We start from the raw sequence: 24915 nt of genomic DNA, 5'->3' as shown, positions 1-24915 counted from the left end.
TATAAGTGAATGGTTGTGATGGCTTTGTTACAGTAAGTTAAAAATTGATTGTATAACATTATTTTGTATATCACCTCTTTATTTACACATGAAAACCACTCTCCATGAGTAGTATAAGATATTAGCTTAGCTTTTACCACCTTGCAGCTTGCATGTCATGCCCATATACATATATATAATTATATAGGCCGTAAGATTAATAAATGTTAGCTCTGTTCGCATGGATTCAGCGTCCAGCCCCAGTCGGCAGAGCCAGATACTGAATACACAGATCGTCAAAAACATACACGTATCATGAACAGGTGTCATCCTGTTTCCACTCGGACCAGTCCTGATTTCTCTTGAGAACACAATATGTCAATATATATATAGACGAAAGCAACAACAAACACATATAATGATAGAAGAAGAAGGAATTACGCAGAGAGAGATAGTAACAAAATGACGTTCGCTCCGTTGACAGCATTGGTTGAGGAAAAGACACTCCCCCAAAGTTTCATCCGAATAGAGGATGACCGTCCCAAAGTGGCTTACAACCAGTTCAGCAATGAAATCCCAGTGATTTCTCTGGCTGGAATAATGGGAGAGTCTGAGAGTCAGAGAGAGGAGATATCCAAAAAAATAGTGGAGGCATGCGAGGAGTGGGGTATGTTCCAAGTCATCGACCATGGTGTGGAGGAAGATCTCATCTCTGAGATGTACCGACTGAGCAGAGAATTCTTCTCTTTGTCTGATGACGAGAAGCTCCAATTCGATATGACTGGTGGCAAGAAGGGCGGATACCTGGTTTCCAGTCACCTCCAGGTGAGCCAACGTAAAAACTAAAATAGTACTGTGTTTTTCTTTCATGTATCAATTTTATCCTGTTAGATCTGATAATAACGTGAGTTTTTGCATTAAGATAATCTTAACAGTTTGAAGATTATTCATCATTTGATTAATGTACATTTTTCTTTGAAAATAGTCTAAAACAGATTTTTCGTGTTTTAAGACTATATTTTTCCATCTGTTCATTTTTTTCCAACTAAACAGAGTCTTACGAAAAGATGCACCAAATTCTTTATATTGTAGGTACAGAACTATGTACCTGTTACCAACAAAACGCTCCCAAACACCGTTCTAGCATGCCACTGCAAGATGTTTCCCATGTGTGACTATAATGGCTTGTTAGGAGTGTTTGTTGGGAGCAAATTTGAATTCACTCCTTAATTATGCAATTAGGGTCAGGGAAGTTCTCTGGTTACTGGATAGGGATTCCAATTCTTTAAAAATCATGGGTTTACTGGGGTTTTAACATTAATAGACCACTGAGCTTTCTTTTGCAACAAAGACATCTGAGGAACTTTAATTTTAGCTTTTTTTTTTTTCTGAATAGGGCCGGATCTGCTACCAACACCAACACTGTCCCAATAGGTCATTACAGCCGCACACTAGAAATGTTCCCAATGTAGGACCGTAATGACGAATTGGGATAGTGTTGGTAGCATATTTGAATTCATTTTTAACGAAGTGGGATATATTCTTCACAAATGGTCGCCTCACAGGCACATCCACCGTGCATTGTGAGCATCTCCCGTAAAATAATAAGAGATTCCCAATGCATGGTAGGATGACCGTGTGAGGCCACAGGAGTGAGGAGCAGATCTGGTCTCGTTTTTAACACAGGGAGTTTGGATTTAGTCACAAAACTGGTTCCTAACAGCCATTGCAACCGTGCTTTGCGAACAGCTATGAACTATTGTCCAGGTCGAATGATTCAGTGGTTAAACAGTATGGGTTAAACCCAATCTGAACGGTTCTACAGTTCAAAAACATTGGATTTTAGAAAAACTAACTTCAAAAATTGAAAATGATCATAAAATAAGGGTAGTTTAGTACTTTAGTTTGTAAAAATAGTGAAAAGGAATATTTTATGAAATTGCCCGACAAAATACTAACACAAGGGAAAAAGTTTGCTGGCAGGTTTGTCTTTGTTGCAAAGCCATTTTCCCCAAGTACAGGGTGGTTGCCTATAACTTAGGGGTTAAAGTGTTATTTTCCCCCAAGTACAGGGATCAGGATGGTTGCATATAGTTTACTGATAAAAAAGATTGAGTTGTGTATTTAGCCCTGATTTCCCATGAGTAAATGCACACAACTTTCAACCATACATTAGGAATATCTTTCATACGTGTATCTTAAATTTATAGGGAGATGTTCCAATGTGTGACAGGATGCTCGTGTTTTTAGAGTGTGTACAAGTTTTTACTTGCAATTCTTATTTTGGATATTGAAAGGGGAAAAGTTGATCAATGGGATTATAATTCTCATTGATTAAGAATCTTATGTTCTTTTTGCAGTGATCAAGGAAAGTTTATTTTTCCGGGTAAGTGATATTTATCCTCTATGTGGGTAAATAATTTTTCCACATTGGAGGAAAGTTGTTAACACTTGGATGGGATAAAAATGTCCTTTTTAATAATGAATTTTTATGGCTAAAATGATCATTGCCTTATTTACATACGAAATAAAAGAGCATGAATAAATGTATTTATTTGGATAACTCTGTCTTATAAAACACTTATCTGCGTAAGTGCATTTATTCGAATATGTAACTTACCAAAAAGCGAATAGGGCCTTATAGTCTAATAAATATGAAGCTCCAATTCGTCATTAGGAATATTGTGTTTAAAAGTTACTTTTTTTTCTAGGGTTGTTCAGGTTTACCCTCCTCAAAGAATCTAAAAACTAGTAGTATAACTTCACTTGTATTTTTATCAACTTCTTTTTTGTATTTTTGATCATTTGGAAACTTACAACCTCCCTTGTGTTTTTTGACAAGTACTTAAATTTCCCCTGTAGTACATTGATATATGCAAAAGCACCCCCTTTGATCTGTTAATTAATTATCCTGTAATGGAGATGTCAGAAATTATGAGTAGTCCTTGTTATGAATGAATATAGGCTAATTCGGGCCAACCTGAGTTGCATCTCTACCTACTTTGCCTTTATTATAGGCTGGATCTGCTGCGAACAAGGATATGTATAATAGGCTACATACCAATCACTGATGAACACAAGTGGGTCCTATCTTTGTAAAACTGTACTGCTGTCCTAACTTTTGATTAATTGCTTACCCTGTTATATGCGTTCGCAGAATATATTGAGTGGGCTAGGATATGCTGCCCACGAATTGTTCCCACATCCCTACCCACAGCAATGGTGTTTTGTGGATAGAGATGTGAAAACAACTTATAAGTAGCAGATCCGGAGTATATCAATCAAGGATCAAAATTTTGTTACATATTGACTCGTATCGGCTGATATATATCATATTGGGCCTTTTCCGATACGTCCCTACAGGAGTTGTATTGAGTCAGGTCATGGTTCAAAGGATAGCCAGATTTAAACCGATCTCTCTAAATTGATTTTGACAAAAAAATTAAATAAAACATAAAAAAAAAAGTATCGATACAGACCAATACACCTTACTGATATTTAGAACATTGATATCAACTGGCTTTTATTGGTCCAAATATCTGCTGGTACATTTAAGCCCAATGGGGTGCTTGTTTGTAGGGAGAGGCATTCCATGACTGGCGCGAGTTCTTCACTTTTTTCACATATCCTGTTGAGAGTCGGGACTACTCGAGGTGGCCCGACAAACCAGAGGGATGGAGGAAAGTGACGGAGAGCTACACCAAGAAGATGATGGATGTGGCCTGCAAGTTAATGGAGGTGTTATCAGAGGCAATGGGCCTTGAGAAAGAGGCCCTGGCTAAAGCTTGTATCAACGTGAATCAGAAGCTGCTTACCAACTTCTATCCAAAATGTCCACAGCCTGAACTTGCACTTGGTGTTAAGAGACACACTGATCCTAGCACTATTGTTCTTCTCGTCCAGGACCAGGTGGGAGGGCTCCAGGCTACAAGAGATGGGGGCAAGACATGGGTCACCGTCCAGCCCATCCAGGGTGCACTTGTTGTCAACATTGGCGATCATGGCTATGTGAGTATAGATCAACATTTTTTGTTATAGTATCTCAAGCAATTGTTCAATCTAAAAAGCTTAAGTTGTTAGATGAGGTCTCTAAATAGTTTTTTATTCTCTAACATTCTTTCATAAGTGATGAAATCTAATTAGTTATTAAATTTGTTCAAATAATCTCTAATACCAATATCATCTCAAAAAACCATTCAACTTAAAAGCTTAAGCTGTTAGGTGGGGTCTCTGTTAATTTTTATTCTCTAACAAATTATTCCCCTTTGTTGAGAAAATATATATGAAATATGGTAATGGGTTCCTTGTAAAAGCTTGCTATGAGCTTTTCATGGTAGATTGGTAGCTGATTCCATTAGGGGTGCAAGTTGGATGGGGTTAGGACAGGTTGAAGTCAACATAATAAGTCCACCTGAGCTATAGAACCCCCAGCCAAATGCTATTTTAATCTCAATTCAGTTTTACCATTGTCTGAAAATCCGGATTTAAACCATAATAACACTTGTAGCCACACATGGGGAATATCTCCCATATTTGTATATGTTGTCATTCATGGAAAGATATTCTCAATGCACAGCTGTAATGTGTCATGAAATTGGTGTGAGGCACACTTTATGAGGAATAAATCTGAATGCATAAATAAATAAATAAATTTATAACAAATAAATATAAAGCATTCTGGCATAGAATTAGGTCAAGTAGGCCAAGTTGGCCGAGGCCTCAACCCTAGCTTTAACCCGACCTCAAAGTTTTTGGTTGGGTTCACTTTTCTACTTCGTTTTGCCAATAGTTTTTATGTCCTAGACTAGTTAGACGAAAAAAAGGAGTGAGGTCAATTCAGTTACTTAGTATTATTATATGTAAAAACAGCTAGTTATCATGCATGCTCTTCTAAAATTTTAGACTTTGAACTTAAAATTATTGACAAGAATATAGATAGATGCATATTTACGCACACATATAAATATATATATATATATATATATATATATATTCATATAAATAAATGTTTATGTACTATTTACAGTTGCTCACAAATATGAAGCTGTTCGGGTTGAGTTCAGCCAGGTTGGCCAAAGCATCAACTCCAATCAATCGGATATTAAGGCTGCATTTGGTATTCTTTATTTTAAGGATTTATCTCTTTTTTACGATTAAAATGTCCCTATAAACATTGAATTTTTAACAGAAAAAAGAGATAAATTTTTAAAATAAGGAATGCCAAATACAGCTTGCCTAAGTCAGATTTTCATACTTTTAAAGGTAATCCTAATTAACCTGAACTTTGACCTGACCCACATCAACCTGACTTTTTTTAGGTTGAGTTCAGACGTTTGCCCAAGTTGTAGAGTAGCTGCTATGTCCAATCCATGTGTAGAGAATTTGAATTTACTCAATTTAGAACAAAAACCAGATTGATCAAGATAATTATCATTAATGAATGTCAACGAATCAGGTTCAGAACCCAAAAGTCAGTCTAGCTAGCCCGAATTCAACCTAATTGACCAGACTTAATGAATTGAAATGGGAGAAGAGATAGAATATTGATCATATTAAGTTGTAAATACATGCATAACAAGAAATAATTAATATATGTATAATTTTGTGTGCATGAGCAGTTTCTAAGCAATGGGCGGTTCAAGAGCGCAGATCATCAAGTAGCTGTTAACTCCAGCTACAGCCGTTTGTCAATCGCGACCTTCCATAACCCAACGCCAGAGGCAATTGTGTATCCTCTTAAAATCAGACAAGGAGAAAAGGCAGTGCTGGATGAACCAATCACCTTTACTGAGATGTATCGAAGGAAGTTTGCTAACGAGCTGGCGGTTGGCTGGAACAAGAAGATCCCCAGTAAGGAGCAGCAGCAGTTGCAGCAAGAGCCGGAGAAACCCAACCTGCACCAGCTGCAGCAGGAGACCAAACTCAAACGCCCAGAAGAGATATTTGTTTAATTAGCTAGTTTGATAGTTAATAACTATATATATGTAAGATCAGGTTGTTGGAATTAAATAAGAGGAGAGGCCCTTCACTAGTTGCGAATGGAGCCATTTAATTAATTAGTATGACGTATTAGCTAGCTACATATATAGTGATGAACTCGCTTTAATATAAATTACGCATATGAACAGTTTAACTTAATAATTAGGATTACATGTATAATTAATTATATTTAGCTTTTGTGTTGGAGTTGTCAATAAACTGATCTATCACCTTTGTTTGCAGCTCTATTATATAAATTTTCATATAACAGAAATGCGCTACACCTACACTCCATATGTTCTTAAATTCTTATTCTATATATACCAAACAGAAAAGCCACCAACACGAGCAGTGCACACGCCTTTGTTTGTGCAATTAATGAAATCCAATTAAATGCATCTTTTGCAATAAATTAAACCTACCACCTTGCCCTAGAGAATAAATCACAAAAGATGCTCACAATTTGTTATACTCATGAATTTAATCACAGATTTGTAATTTATTATAATTTTTATCGTATCTTTATCTCCTAATTAAACTTATGACTTAACATTTGTGCTAAGTTTAAGTTGTGGACTAACGGTAATAGTTAGAGAGAGGCAGGGATTCTCTCAATTGGGGGAATACCATTTCAATAGGAATAGGAATGAAATTTCGATTCCACCCAATCAAATAGTTGAAATCAGAATAATCCATTTTTATTCTAATTCCAGACCCCTATTCCAGTAAACCAAATGGGGCCTTAGTATCAGCGGCCACCCCTCTGAGAAAACAGTAATAGCTAGGGCTTCAACTACAAGTTTAAAGAGAAAGTATTAGACACAAATTATCAATGCCATGCATAGTATCATCCTCTTCCGAGATTCAGCACAAATTAAGTTCCCCGAAAGAGAAAATGCCAAAATAACGTTTTGACACGGCGGAGCTGCTTTCTGAGAAATTGACAGTAATTCCAAACACCTCCTAAAAGAAGCTTAAATGGAAAGCATAAAACGCTTTTCAGGGTTTTCACCAAGCATAATTTACAGGCTTTTGGGTGGGGTCATTACTATATTTGGTGGAAATCTGAAACTCTTTTTACGTTCCTAACATTTTTTTTTTCAAACTTAGCCTAACTTAATAATTTGTGATAACTTAAAATGCCATACAGTCACACTTTTAGTGAGCGAGTATTTGACTAGGGGTGTCAATTGCAGTGGATTTGATTCAATCAGATCCAGTCTGATGTGAGTCCATTATAAATGGATCAGGTCCAATTCAATCCAATGAATGTTTTGGACCAATTTAGATCAGTCCAATTCAATGTCTGGACCGTTCAATCTGTTCAAATTCATTTTGATTTAGATCGGTTTCAATCCAAACTTGGTTCATTGACACATATATTCTTATCTTATATCAATGGACCAGATATTGGCTCAGTCCAATCCAATCCAATATAAATTTATTACGGACGGACCAGGTCTTGGTCCAATCCAATATATCTTGTTGATCCATCCAATCCATCCAAATTGATTTTGGAATAGATGGAGTCCAATCCAAAACCAGTCCATTGACACCCTTATATTTAACATGTGTGGTTTTGATTTTGAAAAGAAAAACAATTGCCACATTAGAAAATGTGTCATTTTTATCTTCTAGTGATAAAAGTAATTAATCTTAACCCAACCTTAACCAACCAGTTTTCTTCATTTACAAATTTATATTTGACTAATATATCCTTTGTTTGTTTCTTTCCCCTATTTCATTAGTTGCTTATTTAATTTAGGTTCCTCACAAACCCACATACAGTTTCATTCACCCATAACAGTTCAATTTGAGTGAATGTATAAACCCCTTTTTTTTCTAATTTTGGTTTAAATGATGAAGTGGAATAGTGGGCATGTTTCTAATCTTGCAAATATTGTTAGTTTTTTAGGCTCAGTTTTGCACTCTACATTTTGTATTTATACCCCTTCCAATTCAAGCCTTAGATTGTTTTTGGTTGCAGCGCAAATTTATTTGCATCAGTACAAATGTATGGGAGTGCAAATGTAAAAAATATAAAGTCTTGTTTTATTTTGTTTTGGATTTTACTTTATTCTGCTTCATGTTTTAATTTACTTCATTTGTACTTCAATCAAACAAAATAAGGTAAAATTTGAAAACAAAATAGATCAGAAATCAGAATTTACACTCAAATCATTTGCACTGCTATGGTTTTGTATCAGTACAAATTTATTTGCATTGCAACCAAACACAGCCTTAGGCTCAGCTTGGGAAGAGTGCAAATACAAATATGTACAGTGTAAATACAAATATAGTGCAAATACAAATATAGTGTATTTCTAAAGCAGCACTGTACATAATTGTATTTGCACTCTTTCCAAACTGAGCCTGAAGTTGTGTTTGGGTTGAAGGAAAAAAATAGGGATTGAAAGAGAAAAAGCAGGGAAACCTGTACAAGTTTTGTAAAAATTTCCCTACATTTCCCTTCCTTTCCCTACCTTTTCCTTCAAACCAAACATGACCTAAGCATATTTCTAACATCACAGGTGTTTATTTTACCCACGGTCAGGTTTGAGATGGTTGATATACATTTCCGATTGGGAGAAGATCAGATTGGAGAGCTCAAGGTACTTCCATTGAATAGGAGATCAGATTGGAATTTTAAGAGAAATATACATACATGCCAAAATAGCCCACCAAAGGTCAATCTAAAACTTTAGTATCTCACATTTCCTAATAATAGGGCTGCAAATCGGGCAGGCTGGTCCAAGTTTCATCTCAACCCAAGCCCAACTCTAAGAAACGGGCATAAGGCCCAAGCCCGACCGGAACTAAAATTTGATGTATTTGGGTTGAGCTCGGGCCTGGCTGGGCTCAAATTGGTCAATCAGCCCACAATAAAATTTAATATAAAGGTATATATATAAACATATGCTTATATGCATATATGTATGTTTTATTAAAAAACTATGCATATATATGTACATAGGTGAGTCGATCTTAGGTTAAGATATGGTAAGGTTGGGCTCGGGCCGGGCTTGGATATCTAAGGGCTATGCCTAGACTCAGGCCGAAAAAAAAAGCCCGAACTTTTGGCTCGTAATAAGCTCAAATTTGAACGCAAAATCAGTCAGCCTTCTTCCATTATTGCGGCATCCCTTACTATGTTGAAGGATTACTTCTTGGGTTATTTCACCACCAGATTGCTTTACAAAGGTGAACGTGAATGCTTCCATCTGCATCCTGCAGGTGAAGCCCAGGCTCTTCTCGCTGGCCTTAGGTTGGCTATTTCTTTCAACTATAGAAGAATATACTAGATGGAGATGCTATGGATCCTATCCAGTAGAGGTGTCAATTGGATTGGATTTGGTCCAACCCAATCCAGTCCATTGTGAGTCTACTTACAAATGGATTGGACCAATCCAGTCCAAATCCAATTTAATCCATTAAAATGTAAACGGACTGGATTGGATCCGATCCAAATTGAATGAAATATCAAAAATTATATAAAAAAAGAACATATAAAAATTATAAAAAAATGTTTTGATAAAAGTAATTTCATAAAAGTGCTTTTATAAAAGTACTTTCGTATAAGTGTTTTTGTAAAAGTGTTTTTATAAAAGTACTTCTATAAAAGTACTTTTGCAAAATTTATTTTATAAAAGTGCTTTCGTTACTTTTATAAAAATGCTTTCATAAAAGTGTTTTTATAAAACTGTTTTTGTAAAAGTGCTTTTATAAAAGTTAAATTGCTTTCGTAAAAATATTTTTGTAAAAGTGCTTTGGTAAAAATACTTTTCATAAAATTACTTTTATAAAAGTGCTTTCGTAAAAATATTTTTGTAAAAGTGTTTTAGTAAAAGTATTTTTTATAAAATTACTTTTATAAAAGTGAATTGTAAAACTGTTCATAAAAGTGCTTTTGTAAAAATGATTTTATGACGACTTCAGTTTTGATAGGTTTCAAATTGGAAAAGGATTTGGCTTCATGATCGGATTATTGGAAATTTGGTTTAGGTCCAATTCAGACCAATAAGAATATGGACCAATCTATTAAGGAATGGCCCAATCCAATAATTATAATGGGTCGTCCAAATCTGATTTGATAAGGTTTCGATCATATTGGATCCAATCCAAAACTGTTGGAGGTCTCATCCTCCCCTCCTTAATTGGTCTATTCACTCTTATATTATGGACTGTAGCGGCTTCTCCACTCCTTTGATTCAGTCTTGGTTTGTCATTTCAAGAGGAATTCCAATCATGTTGCTCGCAAATTTGTTAAACTTTGTCTTTCTAGCCACTTCTTTTGGACGGGTGATGTTGAAAAATGGGGTCACTAAAACTTGGAGGAGAAGCTCTGAGGCGCGTCTAAAGATACTATCTTTAGAACGTTATTTGTCCCCACTTAGTTTCACTGAGTTTGCTGTTGGATTACAAGCAAATCCGTTTTCAGGATACAACAGATCCTTGGGCAAGTATCTGCAAGCAGCAAAGTCAAGAAAGTGATTTTTGAAAATTGTTTTTATTTTGTGTGTAAATGTTTGATTTGTGCTCCTTAAATAATCTTTGAAGAGTCATGAAGGTGTTGGTTCAGAAAAGACTCTTTGAACAGTCACAATTTGAATGATGCCTCCTGATCATACCTGATAGAATTGTGGTCGTTGATCCCATCAACGGTCAACCTTGCACCAAAAGTCAAGCCTCCATTCACATGCCACGCAGGTGCACGCAAAGTGCCTCATTGTGCCGCACACACGTGTGCGCGCGTTGCGTGGTAGCAAGCTTTCATACTCTCCTCTCTTTATCTAAGGAGTGTAAATCAACTCCTATTAAGAAACCCAAAACAAAACTTATATTTTTTCAATGTGGGACAAGTTAAAAAAAAAACTGCTTTTAGTAAGAAAAGAAGCTATTTTCAAGATATGTGTGCAGGCAAAATTTTTCATGTAATTGGCCAATCAAACCCCATTGGATTTAATCTCTAAGGTTGAGTTTGGAAGGAGTACAAATGCAAATATGTAGAGTGCAAAACCTTATATTTTGTATGTATTTACGCTGTACATATTTGCATTTGTACTCTTTCCAAACTGAGCCTAATGAGATTAAAATCCAACAGGTGAAACACCCTCTTGTCTGATATCTCGCCTAGAGAGATTAGCGTAAACCCAGACATTGTTGATAATGAAAGTTGGCCTAGCTTATAGCCTATTCATGGATTGGGGTATGCCATGGCCATTTGCATTCTAAAGGTTTTTCTTTTAGGCTATATGGGTTTGAAGGAAAAGGTAGGGAAAGGAAGGAAAACATAGGGATACCTATACAAGGTTTGTAAAAGTTTCCCTATATTCCCTACCTTTTCCTTCAAACCAAACACAGTCTTAATTCTTGGTTTCGTTGTAGAGAGAGCGACACTCTTTAAAGGCAATAAGGCAGATGTCCCTCCTTTTCTGGCGTCTCATGATTTTGCACTCTTTGTGTAGGTTTTCAAGCTGTTTTCTCCAGTGTTCGTGGTTATCTTTTCTTTTTTACTTGGCAAGTTAGTCTGCTTCCTGGTTTTTTTTTCACTTTGCTTGCTGTTCGTATTCCTTGAAATTATGAATGAAAATTTTCCTTTCGGGCTTCATTAAAAAAAAAAAGAAAAAACATTATATATTTTATCCTATAAGACAAAGTAACGTGTCATTCACTTCAAACAACTTAAGTTGTTACCAAACCACATGGGTTCCAAAGAAGATTTCCTTTCATAAAAAAACATAAGAATTGGTGACAAGAAAAATGTATAGATCAAATGGTTTCTAAAATCTTTACCAAAAAAATGGTTTCTAATATATATATATATATATATTCTTTTTTTTGATAAATCAAAATATATATTCTACAAATACAACTGTCACACCAGCCAAATCAATACATTTTTAAGGATACAAAGTCAATATGTTTTGACAATAATCATTAAAAACAACATTTCTTTAAATAAAAAGTATTGAGGTGTCTAATAGGGGTGAGAAAATGAGCCTGTTATACCTGGAACCGATTGAAACGACCTCAAACTGGCTTTAGTAAGGTTGGTTCCAAATGGTTCTTCAGTAGGGTCTAGTTTCAAATTCTTAAAATTAATTCCACCCAGATTGGTTCTAGGGTTTGGGGTTTACTCTACCCGAAATGAATTGGAGAACTAGCCTTGAGATTTGGCTTTTGATGTATATGGGTTTGAATGATGGATTATGTATCAATTATGTTTTATTATTTAGGTTGATTGTGAATTGTATTCTATTTACATTGAGATCGCATTTAACTAAATTGTGGAATGTGTGTATATTTGTCTTACAGATTAATAGTGACTATGTGATATTATTTAGGTTGTTTATGGATTATGTTTTATCTTCTTTGAGATTGAGTAATTATATATATTTAAAATGTGAAATGTTTTATGATAGATTGTTATTAAGGTCAAAACTTTGAAAGGAAAAAAAAAATAGCATGTTATTATTATTTTTTAAGAACAGGTTTTATGGGTAGACCCTAGAGCCAACCTAGGAATTACGGCTAGCTGACATTTGAACCGATCTAAATAGGGCAGGTTCTAATTCCAAAATCCCGGAATGAGTATATCATGTTTGTCTAATGAGTATATCATGTTTGTCAAACTTCTGAATAGCTGTGGTTATTATCTGATTGAATTCATGTTGTATTTGTATTTTCCTCTTTTACCATTGAACTAGTTGAGCAGACTTTTATAGAGTTTTTCCTCTCTCAAATATATTTATGTTTCTCACTTTTATGGTTTTATTTGCCATTGGTTTCACATAACATATGAATTTGATTAAAATGAACTGATTAAATCTATACATTGTAAACTTGATGATGGTAGCATATGGATTTTGCATACACATCTTTACTATATAATTCTAATACTTGCCTTGATTTGTGTACATACAAGCTATAAAAGTTATATATATATATATATATATGAGTATTTTAATAACATCATATCATTTATGGTTAATATTTAAAATCTTAGTTGTCCAAAAATTGTAATCTTTAGATCCTATAAATGAACTAAGGGCCTGTTTGGTTCGTGATCAGAATCCCTTGGAATCGTATTCGGAATGGCTTATTTTGCTTGATTGTTTGGTACAGACCAGAATCGGAATCCGATTCTGATTTATGCTGTTTGGTTCATTAAGAGGCTGGAATCAGAATAAGTCATGATTTCCAACTTTTCCCCTAATAAAAATAAAAAAGCAGAAAGTGCATGAAAATACCAAAAAATGCAGAAATTGCAGAAATTTTGCAAGAAATGCATAAATTATAATAATTTTGTAGAAAATTCAGAAAAGTGCATGAAATACTCAAAATTTGCAAAAATTGCAAAAAAAAATGTAGAAATTTTGTAGAAAAAAATGCAAAAAAACCATTTGCAGAAAAATGCATAAAAAATTCTATTAATTAAGAGGTGTGTTTCATTGTGGGTGTGTATGACATTTTGGTAGCATGAAACTAAAGGGATGGGAGATCCATCATATGGATGGCCAAACCATGCAAAGTGACTGGGCGAAATTTTAAAAATTTTCTTTCTCCTATCCGGGAATCGTATTCCCTATTTTAGAAAATTGCATTTTCAAAGTTCGTTCTTGAAACAATCTAGATCAAATCTTAAACCAAGAATAGGGAGAGGTATACCTGATATAGAGTCTACAAAAAAGTTCCTCCCAACATAGGTGTTCACGCCCAAAGAAGTTACCAAATTCTTCCTCCACTGAATATGACAACTTAGGGTGAGAAAGAATCAGTAAGGTGTTCTTCAACAACCTTAGATTCTTCAGCAAGAATTGAACAGGGAAGTGAGCACAGCTTCATGATTGTTTCTTCAACCAAGAAACAATATCAAGATCCAATCTTGATCACTCCAAGATGTAGAGATCAAACATGGTAGGGTTGCAAGAGCAGAGAGAGGGAGAGAGAGAGAGAACTGGAAGCAGATTGTAGATGATCTGTGTAACCTTTTAACATATAACCCTCCTCTTTATATATAACCCTTAAAGAGTCAACTTCCTAATCTGATTAAGAGTTTCTTGATCCAAATCTTTATTTGGATCCGAACTCTTTAAGTGATAAGGAAAATCCCTTATCTTATCTGCAAATCAAGATCAGCTACTCCTAATCAAATTAGAAGTTTCCTAATCCAAATCTCTATTTGGATCTGGAGTCTTTAAGTGGATAAGAGTTATCCTCCTATCCTAATATGCTAATACATACCCAGATTCGCCCCCTTACCCCAATTTGAATTGGGCTTTAGGCCCACTAAGCTTTCAGGCTCATTTCCCTTTAAGCGTTGGCTAGTTTGGTTCTCTTTGTATGGCGTGGGACCCTATCATTGATCTCCACATCAGCCACATGGGTTCAGCGCAACCTCTGTTACAAGGTATGGCCGAATTCACTACTGAATACAATCAACCCCTGAGTCCATCAGTATGGGCTCTTAATAGGCCCAACATTTACACTAAATGGTCCTTGGGTCCAGTCATCTTATGAAGGCACAAGGACTGTGGGCAGATGTAAGATTAGCCCATCAGGTTTATTATCCCTAAATGATCTTACACTTAACCTCTCAGCCCATAATGATCAAACACTGCCCGACAAGAGATGACCTCTCCCTCGGTTGCAACGTACAGTGCTGCACTCTCTATTCACATGGATTCCGGGAATTAAAACCTTTTGCAAACATTCTATGAAACCATAATATAAATACGAATATCTCTATATAAATATATTTTGCAAAATCAATTTCAATAAATTTGAAATTTTGAAATCAACTGCCAACAGTTTAGGTTTACATCAGAGAAAGTGCATTCTCCAATCATTCACTTTGTCCGACAAAGGGGCAGATCCTATTACTATGATCACCCATTCAGGTGAATTCTCAGACTGCCCCAACATACCCAGGTTTTGACCCCTGCTAAGGATCTCACTGATTGGCATATCAAAGACAAATCAATCCGACACCTAGTGCAGTACCATAATCGAGTCTAGGGGTTAGGTGTAACATTCTAGTTTTGCCCATCTGTCTTCAAAGTCCAGGGCAATATTGGAATTTGGTCTAGTTCATGGTTTCAAGAAAACCCACACTGCATGTGCCTCAAGTCTCACAGTGTTAGCTGAGACAAGTCACCTCAACCCACTTGGTAGCACATCAGTGTCAGCCTTGGCAGGATAAACCTCCGTAGTTCTATCCAATGGTTGTGAAGATTCTAAACTAGCACGAGTCTCATAAGTGTCAAGTTTAAGGGTATTACATAGAAATGTCAATAAGTACATGACAATAAGTACATCAATCTGATTGGAGCTAAGGGCATGCACTGTTTAACAGTTCCCACTTGCGCTTAGGTCCAATTGGGTACAAGCCGGAGTTCCATACTTTCCACATATTTCTCAAACACTTTCTGTGTCAGTGTCTTAGTCAATGGGTCTGTCACATTCTTCCTTGATGCTACCTTCTGAATCTGGACATCCTCTCTTCCAACTATCTCCCGCAGTACATGGTACTTCCTCTCGATGTGCTTTAACTTCGAGTGGGCTCGTTGCTTCTTAGCCTGAGCAATGGCTCCAGTTTTGTCACACAACAGTGGAATGGATGATGTGATGGATGGGAATGACTTCAAATTCCTGAATGAACTTTTTCATCCAAATGGCTTCCTTGGCAGCTTCACTTATGGCAATGTATTTAGCCTTGGTTGTGGAATCTGTAGTAGACCCCCTATTTGCTACTTTTCCAGCTAACTGCGCAAGACCCCATCGTGAAGATCTATCCAGATGTAGACTTTCTATCATTTGGGTCTGATTGGAAATCGGAATTGGTATACCCTAAGATCTGTAGTGAACTAACATCGAATACTAGGCAAAACTCTTTTGTCCTTTGAAGGTATTTGAGTATGTTCCTTAGAGCAATCCAATGCTCTTATCCTGGGTTAGATTGGTATCTACTTTCCACACTCACGGCCTGAGCAATGTCTGACCGAGTGCACAACATGGCATACATGATGCACCTTACGACATAGGCATAGGGAACTTCCTTCATGCCCTCAATCTCCTTGGGAGTCTTGAGAGACATGCCCTTGGAGAGAGTGACTCTGTGCTTGAAAGGAACATTTCCTTTGTTGGAGTTCTCCATACTGTATCTCTTGGCTATTTTGTCAATGTAAGTAGATTGGGATAATCCTATTATCCTCTTTGATCTATCTCTATAGAGTTCCAAGATATAAGAGGTTTCTCCAAGATCTTTCACGGAGAATTTTTCTAAAAGCCATACTTTCACTGTAGTCAACATTCCTACATCAATCCTAATGAGTAGAGTGTCATTTACATACAGAACAAAGAACGTAACCTTATCTCCCACTATCTTCCTATAGACAGTGCTCATCTGGATTATGCTCAAAGTCAAATTATTTGATGATAGAGTCAAAATTGATGTTCCATCTCCTAGAACCTTGCTTAAGTTCATATATGGATCGATTAAGTTTACACACCATGTGTTCCTGACCTACAACAATGGATCCTTGCGGTTGCTGCATATAGATATCTTTAGTAAGATTCCCATTCAGGAACGCGGTTTTGGCATTCAATTGCCAAATCTCATAGCAATAGTGTACTACTATAGCTAGCAGGATCCTTATCGATTTAAGCATGGCCACGGGTGAAAAGGTTTCCTCATGTCGATTCCCTCTTTCTGAGTGTACCCTTTCGCCACAAGACGAGCCTTATAGGTCTCAACTTTACCATCAGGGCCCTTCTTCCTCTTATAGATCCATTTGATACCAATTGCTTTTACCCTAGGGGGTGGATCTACTAGAGTCCAGACTCCATTGGTCTCCATTGAGTTTATCTCATCTCTCATGGCACCTATCCACTTCAAGGAATCTATGTCCAACATAGTTTCCGTATAAGTCACAGGATCCTCCTCACTGGTCGTGGCTTCTACCAAGTAACTTTCTTGGTCATAGTCGTGATGAACTGGAGGCCTGGATACCCGAGTAGATCTCCTAGGTTGGTTACTATCTGGAGCTTGTGGGACATCTCCCATTAGCCCTAAACTCTCCTCATCAAGAACAACTTCCTGATGATGATCGTTTAGGATGTATTCTTACAAGAAATGGGCATTTCGACTGCATAACACTTTTTGCTCTCTTGGGTCATAGAATAAATATCCTACAAAGATTTTAGGGTAGCCTACAAATAGGCAACGACTGATTTTAGATTTCAATTTGTTAGGACTAGTCTTTTTAACATGTGTTGGACAACCCCAATCTTTCAAGTGTCTTACACTTGGTTTCTTACCGGTTCATAGCTCATATGGAGTCTTAAGAACGGATTTGGTTAGAACCCTATTCAGCACGTAAATGGTAATCTCTAATAAGTACCCCCAAAAGGATGTAGGTAGTTCTGAGTGGACGAGAAGTGATCGGACCATATCCAATAAAGTTCGATTCCTCCTCTCTGACACACCATTTAATTATGGTGTAGCAGGAGGAGCTAGTTGTGATACTATCCCATTTTCCTTTAAGTAGTCCCTGAATTCGTTAAAGAGATATTTGCCTCCTCAATCTAATCGAAGGGCCTTTATGTGTCTCCCCAACTGTTTCTCGACCTCTTGTCTGAAATCTTGAACTTTTCCAAGGATTCAGACTTGTGTCTCATTAGGTACACATAACCATATCGTAAATGATCATCGGTAAATGTTATGAAATAAACGTGCTGGTTACGTGTCCTAACATTCATGGGACCACATACATCAGTATGTATAAGGTCAAGCATGCCTATAGATCTTTCAAGCTTACCTGTAAATGGTCGTTTTGTCATCTTACCCTAAAAGCAAGGTTCACATGTTAGAAGATCTTCTAAAGTTAGAAAATCCAAAGGACCATCCTTTACCAACCTTGTGATACAATCTAAGTTAATGTGGCCAAGTCGGTAATGCCACAGGCACGTGGGATTAACTGTATCACAAGTTTTTTTCTTGTGGATTACCTCCGACGTAGTTTTAGTTAAATTTGTTTCCAGAGAATGATAGAAAACATAGAGACCATTGTCAAATTCTCTATAAGTAATGAATTTGTTATTCTATTTAATAGTAGTCACATTACTAAACAAATAGAATAATCGTCCAGGCACAATTTTGAAACAGAAATCAAATTTCTTATGAAATTTGGTACATAAAGACAATCTTTTAAGATTACAACTCCTTTGAAAAGTAAATCTAAAGTTCCTATATCTGTAGCTACAATTGTTGTAGAAGTCCCCAAGTAAAGAATCACTTCTCCGTCACTCAGTCTTCTGCTTGTCCTGAACCCCTGCAATGTATTATATGCATGGTTAGAAGTCCTAGAATCAATACACCAGGATGCAGAAATGACCAACATATTGGTCTCTATGACAAAGGATTCAAAATTACCTTGTTTCTTAGTCTCCAGGTACTGAGGACAATTCCTCTTCTAGTGGTCGATTTGCTTGCAGAAGTGGCAAGCATCTGATGTTTTGTCCTTCTTCCGCCTTTTAGGCTTGCTAACCTTCTTCTAAGGTTTCTTCTTTGCCTTCCTCTTCTTCTTTCCCAATTTGCCACCTTCAATAAGCATGGTTATGGACTCATCCTTCTTTATTAGTTCTTTGGCCCTCTACAACATTTTGCTGAGTTCCTGAAGGCTAACATTTAGCTTGTTCATGGTATAGTTCATGATGAATTGATTGAAAGAAGGTGACAAAGAGTTCAAGATGGCATCAACTTTGGTGAACCAGTTGGTTCTTGGACATGTGAGTGGTCATAAACTGCTTTAGGACATTTTGGTGAGTAGAACGATTCTTCTCTTCATAAATGGTTCTTAGACTATCCAAAAAATCTTTGGACATTTCGATATGATCGAATCGTCTCTGTATCGGATTATCTAAGGAGGCTATGATGTAGCACTGGGCAAGAGAGTTTTTCTCTTCCCATTTTTGATATTCCTTCCTACAGGCCTCAAAATCCATATCACCTAGATGATCCGAAGCAGGGTTCTTAACAACATTGTCCAATTTCTCAGACGTCAGAACCAGCATAATGCTATGGAACTAGTCAACATGATTTGGGCCCTTAAGCTTATTATCATCCAATAATTTGGTGAATTGTCTGTTTACCATTTTTGGTAAAAGCCAAAGCAAATATTAGTCCACAACCTAAATTGATTCTTGTTAGTTACATAGAAATGGATTTTAACCTATGTTCCATTTCCATTTGTTCATCTCTGAGATTTCCCTCCTATCTCGGTGATGGAGACTGCAATGTATGTCTCTGGAAATGTGGAAATCACATATAGTGCATTGAGCCAATTGTTTCAGCTGCATAACCCCACCACCTTTTGTAAAGAATCATATCCACTCATCTTATGAGCTTTCCCTTTGGCCTCAGTCAGACAAGGTTCATTGCCATTTTAGGTTAAACCTTTTTTGTCCAGTAAGTGCTAACCCATCATATTCGTAAACGCCAAGGTACCATGAGAGAGTCTTCCATTTTAGATAGGCCCCTCCCACATCAGTCTATGATGCCCCTATCATCTTATGAAACAATCAGACAAACCCAACAACAAATGGATAACCCGATTTTATGGTGCATCTCCTCATTACTGATGGACCCATCTTCATGTTAATGATCGAAGGCCTTTATAGAATTCATCGTATGAATCTCCCTATCACAGGCACTTATATTTTGTTGGAGGAAACAAGTTGTTACGCCCTAGTTCTGATTTTAGGTCAAACCAAAGTGGCTCCCACTGGCTTTCTCAAAGTCAGATTCAAATGGCCCCTAAAGGGCAAGGGTTTCACACGGTTCCTCTTGGGGAGGAAGCTGATGTGGAGCCCATCAAGAAGGGAGATCATCCAATGATCTTATGGACACCATGGCAATGATGTGCATTCAGCCATGGTGTGCGAAAGAGCCACCGTCGAATTAACATGGGCCAAGTGCTTATGGCCCATGTACGTAGCAAATCACACATCCATACATCACATGCATGAAACAAATTGATCCAATCAATTAAAACATATGTAAAACCCTAAATTAATTAGCTTAAATCCGTATCAGCCCATTAAAGCCCATAGCATTATCATATAACATTATCTAGGTATATGGGCTGAACTGCAAAAGGCAGTTCGGCCCATATAGCATTTATGCCAAATTAGGGCTGACGTAGTTTTAACTAATCAAAACTGGGTTTTACAGGGTGGGTCGAATTGCATCTTGTAATGGGCCATCAAACCCTTGGCCCAAATTAGAATTTGGAGCTGAGCATAGACCCCTATTGAACCACAGATTCGGTCCAACTAGTTTGGTCCAATTTGGGTCAAATCGGCCTAGGGTTTGGTGTATATTGCAAGATCCAATTCAAGATTATGATCTGAAATTAATTACAGCTCAAAAAGACAATCAAGATCCTTAAGAAAATAAATCAGAGGGTTGTAGTGTGATGTTCTTGGACAATTTGCAAACCTGCAAAACAAAGGTTAATCATAGGTAGCAAATTCAATATCTACAAATCGTAGATTGTAGATCTTGTATCTGCGATATGTCTTCTTCTCCTCCATGCAAACTCGCACTTCTTCCAATGTAGAAAAAATAGAAAAACCTAATTTTCTATTAATTACATCAGATTAGATCCTATACATTTTTTTCTAAAAATAAAAAAAATTATTTACAGACCAAAATAATAGAATAGAAAATTGCTGGGTGAGCAAATCTTGGCGCCATTCAAGATTTTGATTTCCATCACACATACATCCCACACATCTATGAAATAATCGTAGAACCAAAATCAGAATAATAAAGAATTAATTTCAGATCTATACGCCCAATACTGAGAATCGATTTCTTAGAAAACTATAAACTTGCTCAGATCAAGTAGAACAATTTCTGCCCATTTGCGCAGGTTTCCATATGGTCTAGATTTGGGTCAAGACTTGAACCCGACTCTGATACCACTGAAGGGATGGGAAATCCATCATATGGATGGCCGAACCATGTAGGGTGGCTGGGCAAAATTTTAAAAATTTTCTTTCTCCCATCTGGGAATTGTATTCCCTATTTTAGAAAACTGCATTTTCAAGGTTCGTTTTTGAAACAAACGGGACCAAATCTTGAACCAAGAATAGGGAGAGGTATACCTGATACAAAATCCATGCAAAAAGCTCCTCCCAACTTAGGGTGAGGAAGAATCAGTAAGGTGTGTTCTTCAGCAAGAACCTTAGATTGTTCAGCAAGAATCGAACAGGGAAGTGAGCATAGCTTCTAGATTGTTTCTTCAACCAAAAAACAATATCAAAATCCAATCTTGACCACTACAAGATGTGGAGATCGAACAGGGTAGGGCAGCAACAATAGAGAGAGAGAGAGAACTAGAAGCAGATTGCAGATGAATTGTGTAACCTTTTAACAATTCACCCTCCTTTTTATATATAACCCTTAAATAGTCAACTTCCTAATTTGATTAGGAGTTTCTTGATCCAAATATTTTTTTTTGGATCTGAAATCTTTAAGTGATAAGGATAATCCTTTATCTTTTCTACAGATCAAGATCAATTACTCCTAATCAAATTAAAAGTTTCCTAATCCAAATCTCTATTTGGATATGGAGTCTTTAAGTGGATAAGAGTTATCCTCCTATCTTGATATGTTGATCCATACCCAGATTCACTCCATTATTTAATTTTATCAAATTAAGCCCAGTTCGAATTAAGCTTTAGGCCCATTAAGCTTTCAAGCTCATTTCCCTTTAAGTACTGGTCAGTTTGGTTCTCTTTGTATGGCGCGGGACCCCTGAGTCCATGGATTCCCTTTAAGTGCTGGTCAGTTCGAATTAGGCTTTAAGTGCTGGTCAGCCACATGGGTTCAGCCCGACCTCTGTTACAAGGCCTTGCCAAATTCACTACTGAATACAGTGAACCCCCGAGTCCATCAGTATGGGCTCTTAATAGGCCCAACATTTACACTAAATAGTCCTTGGGTCCAGCCATCTTATGAAGGCCCAAGGACTGTGGGCAGATGTGAGATTATCCCATCAGGTTTATTATCCATAAATGGTCTTACACTTAACCTCTCAGCCCATAATGATCAAACACTGCCCAACAAGAAAGGACCTCTCCCTCGGCTGCAAGGTACAATGCTGCATTCTCTACTCACTTGGATCCCGGGAATTAAAACCTTTTTTAAACATTTTGTGAAACCATAATATATATATGCATATCTCTATATAAATATATTTTGCAAAAACAATTTCAACAAATTTGAAATCAACTGCCAGCAATTTAGGTTTCCATCAGAGAGAGTGCATTCCCCGATCATTTACTTTGTTCAACAAAGGGGTTGATCCTATCATTATGATCACCCATTCAGGTGAATTCTCAAATTGTCCCAACATACCCAGGTTTTGAGCCTCGCTAAGGATCTCACTGATTGGCATATCAAAGACAACCCAATCCGGCACCTAGTGTAATACCATAATCGAGTCTAGGGGTCAGGTGTAACATTCTAATTTTGCCCATCTGTCTCCTAGGTCCAGGGTAATACTGGAATTTGGTCCAGTTCAAGGTTTCTAGAAAACCCACACTGCATGTGCCTCAGGTCTCACCCTGGAAGCTGAGGCAAGCCACCCCAACCAACTTGGCGACACATCAGTGTCAGCCTTGGCAGGATAAATCTCCCCAGATCTATCCAACGGCTATGAAGATTCTAAACTAACACGAGTCTCATAAGTGTCCAGTTTAAGGGTATTATACAGAAATACACCACAATAACATTAATCAATTATGCACTTTATTCATTTACAATAAATGTCAATAAGTACATCAATCTAATTGGATCTAAGGGCATACACTGTCTAACAGAAACACGACTTGGGAATGGCACCCCCAGAATGGGAATGGAATTCCTTGTGGTGGGTAGGGAATGGGCATTCCTCCATATGGGGGAATCCCATTCCTCCTAGAATGGGAATGGGATTCCCATTCCGTTTTACCAAACATCCAGAATGGAAACGAACCACTCTTATTCCGATTCCAGACTCCTATTCCCTTGAACCAAACGGACCCTAAGATATTTAAAAAATAAATATAGTAAAACTCAAAATTTAAATGTATTTTCATCTTTTTACTTTTACCATTTCTTTGTCTACTTACACATGATTGGATTGAACTTCAAAAATAGGAGTTATGTCATGAATTGGCACACCTTCTCTTTGATAACCTATTATTCTTTACATCATAGACTCATAAGCATGCATCTTAGTCAATGTTACAATTTCAAATAAGAGTTTCCTAAGGCTACACCTTGGATGGGCCCAATTCAAGCCTCATCTAATCCAATATGAGCTTTTGAACAAGTTGAGCTTGGATTTTTGCGCTCTTGACTGAGTTGAGGACTGAAAATTTGAATTTGACACAAGATATAAAGTATGGGGTATATCGTTTCGAAGGCCATTGATGCATGAAATGCAGAGAGTTTAGGGGTTTTGAATGTTCTAGAAGACAAAAGTCATCATCAAATAGCATATATATATATATATATATATATATAGGCTATTTGATATCCAATTTTCTGGTACTGTACATGTCAATATTTTGGACCCTTGTTTTGCTTATATCCATGGTGGAACACATTGCATAATGGGTGCTAATTCCATTTATACGTGGGCATAGGGAGACAAGCTATGGAACCTAAAATATTTTATAGATCTTTGTAGGCTTGTAGCCCTAGAGCTAAGCTTTTGTCACAACATATGTGCTTCTTAACATATTATATTTTAAAACTATTTAACAGTAAATAGTTAAAAGAAAACAATTACTACATGATCAGTTACTAATTATCAGTGCAATTGTTTCTTAACATGGAACACATGATGCTCTTGAAACTTGATATACACAAATATGCCACATGAACCTCTCTCCATGGATGAGCTATTATTAATTCATTAACTAAAATACTATTATAAGGTAAAAGTTTCATTTTTATTTTGTCAACGTATGTTAAGATCATGTTATACGAGACCAAATCAGCCCGCACAAGAGTGTGTCTCACAACGTCTTACAATACATTCGGCTGTGTATTGGAAACATCTTCCGATGATAGTATCAGAAATAATGATATCATCATTTGGAGATATTCCTAATACACGACAGAGATGTGCTGTGAGACGTTGTGGGGCACAGTCTTCTGGGGGGCTGATTTGAATGCATGTATTAATAATATGGTTTTTAAAAACGAACCGGAAATAGAATTGATCAGGGGACCGGTTTCTGGTGAAACGGTTCAATTGTTCGGGTTGAACGGTTCAACTTGTGATGTCAAAAATAAATGAAAAATAAAAAAAATATTTATAAATAATAAAAAATAGTATAAAATTAAATAAAAAACAAAAAAATACAGAAAATAAAACTATCTAAATAAAAAATAATACAGTACAAAATACATAAAAATATAAAAATAAAATACAAAAAATTCTAAAAAATACAGAAAAAACATAAAAAAATTCAAAAAAAAAAATCAGAATAAAAACAGAAAAATAAAACAAAAAGTTGCAAAAAATACAGAAAAAAAACTCTAGAATGTTAAGCCCTAAAATGCAAAAATCCTTGACCTAAAATCAAGATTCATAGAGATAGATTCCCTTAGCACTAAAACAAAAGGGGAGAAATATTGAGTATTCACTCTAAAATGTTAGATTGCTATGCAACCAAGATTGATCTGTAAAAGACTTCAATACACATTAATTTTACCTAATTGATAAAAAAATTACACTAATTTTTACTTGGAAGTGTTGCAAACTCACCTATCGTAAAGCCTGGAAGTGCTGCAAATTGCAAAAACGCTAGCCATCACCCATCGCCGTTAATCGCGGTCGGTCGGTGTGTGTCACCGTCGAATGCCGGAGGTGCTGGCCGCCACTGCAAACTCGC

General features: G+C 36.5%; 1 protein-coding gene across 2 annotated transcripts; it reads left to right on the top strand.

Moving 5' to 3' along the window:
* Window positions 1-390: 390 nt before the first annotated feature.
* Window positions 391-6200, top strand: LOC104587834 (flavanone 3-dioxygenase-like). 2 transcript variants are annotated; one of them, XM_088896880.1, is made up of 4 exons: window positions 391-804; window positions 3559-3987; window positions 5006-5095; window positions 5598-6200. In XM_088896880.1, the coding sequence occupies exons 1-4, from the start codon at window positions 442-444 to the stop codon at window positions 5928-5930; spliced, it is 1215 nt and encodes a 404-aa protein (XP_088753006.1). In that variant the 5' UTR covers window positions 391-441; the 3' UTR covers window positions 5931-6200. The 2 variants fall into 2 exon arrangements, with proteins under 2 accessions (XP_088753006.1, XP_010243876.1); XM_010245574.3 differs by lacking the exon at window positions 5006-5095 and having other exon boundaries at window positions 392-804.
* The last annotated feature ends 18715 nt before the right edge of the window (window positions 6201-24915 follow it).

This window comes from Nelumbo nucifera, chromosome 1 (assembly GCF_055504915.1).
Source record: "Nelumbo nucifera cultivar China Antique chromosome 1, China Antique-T2T, whole genome shotgun sequence".
NCBI classification, from domain to species: Eukaryota; Viridiplantae; Streptophyta; class Magnoliopsida; order Proteales; family Nelumbonaceae; genus Nelumbo; species Nelumbo nucifera.
This window is presented reverse-complemented; position numbering and strand designations above follow the sequence as displayed.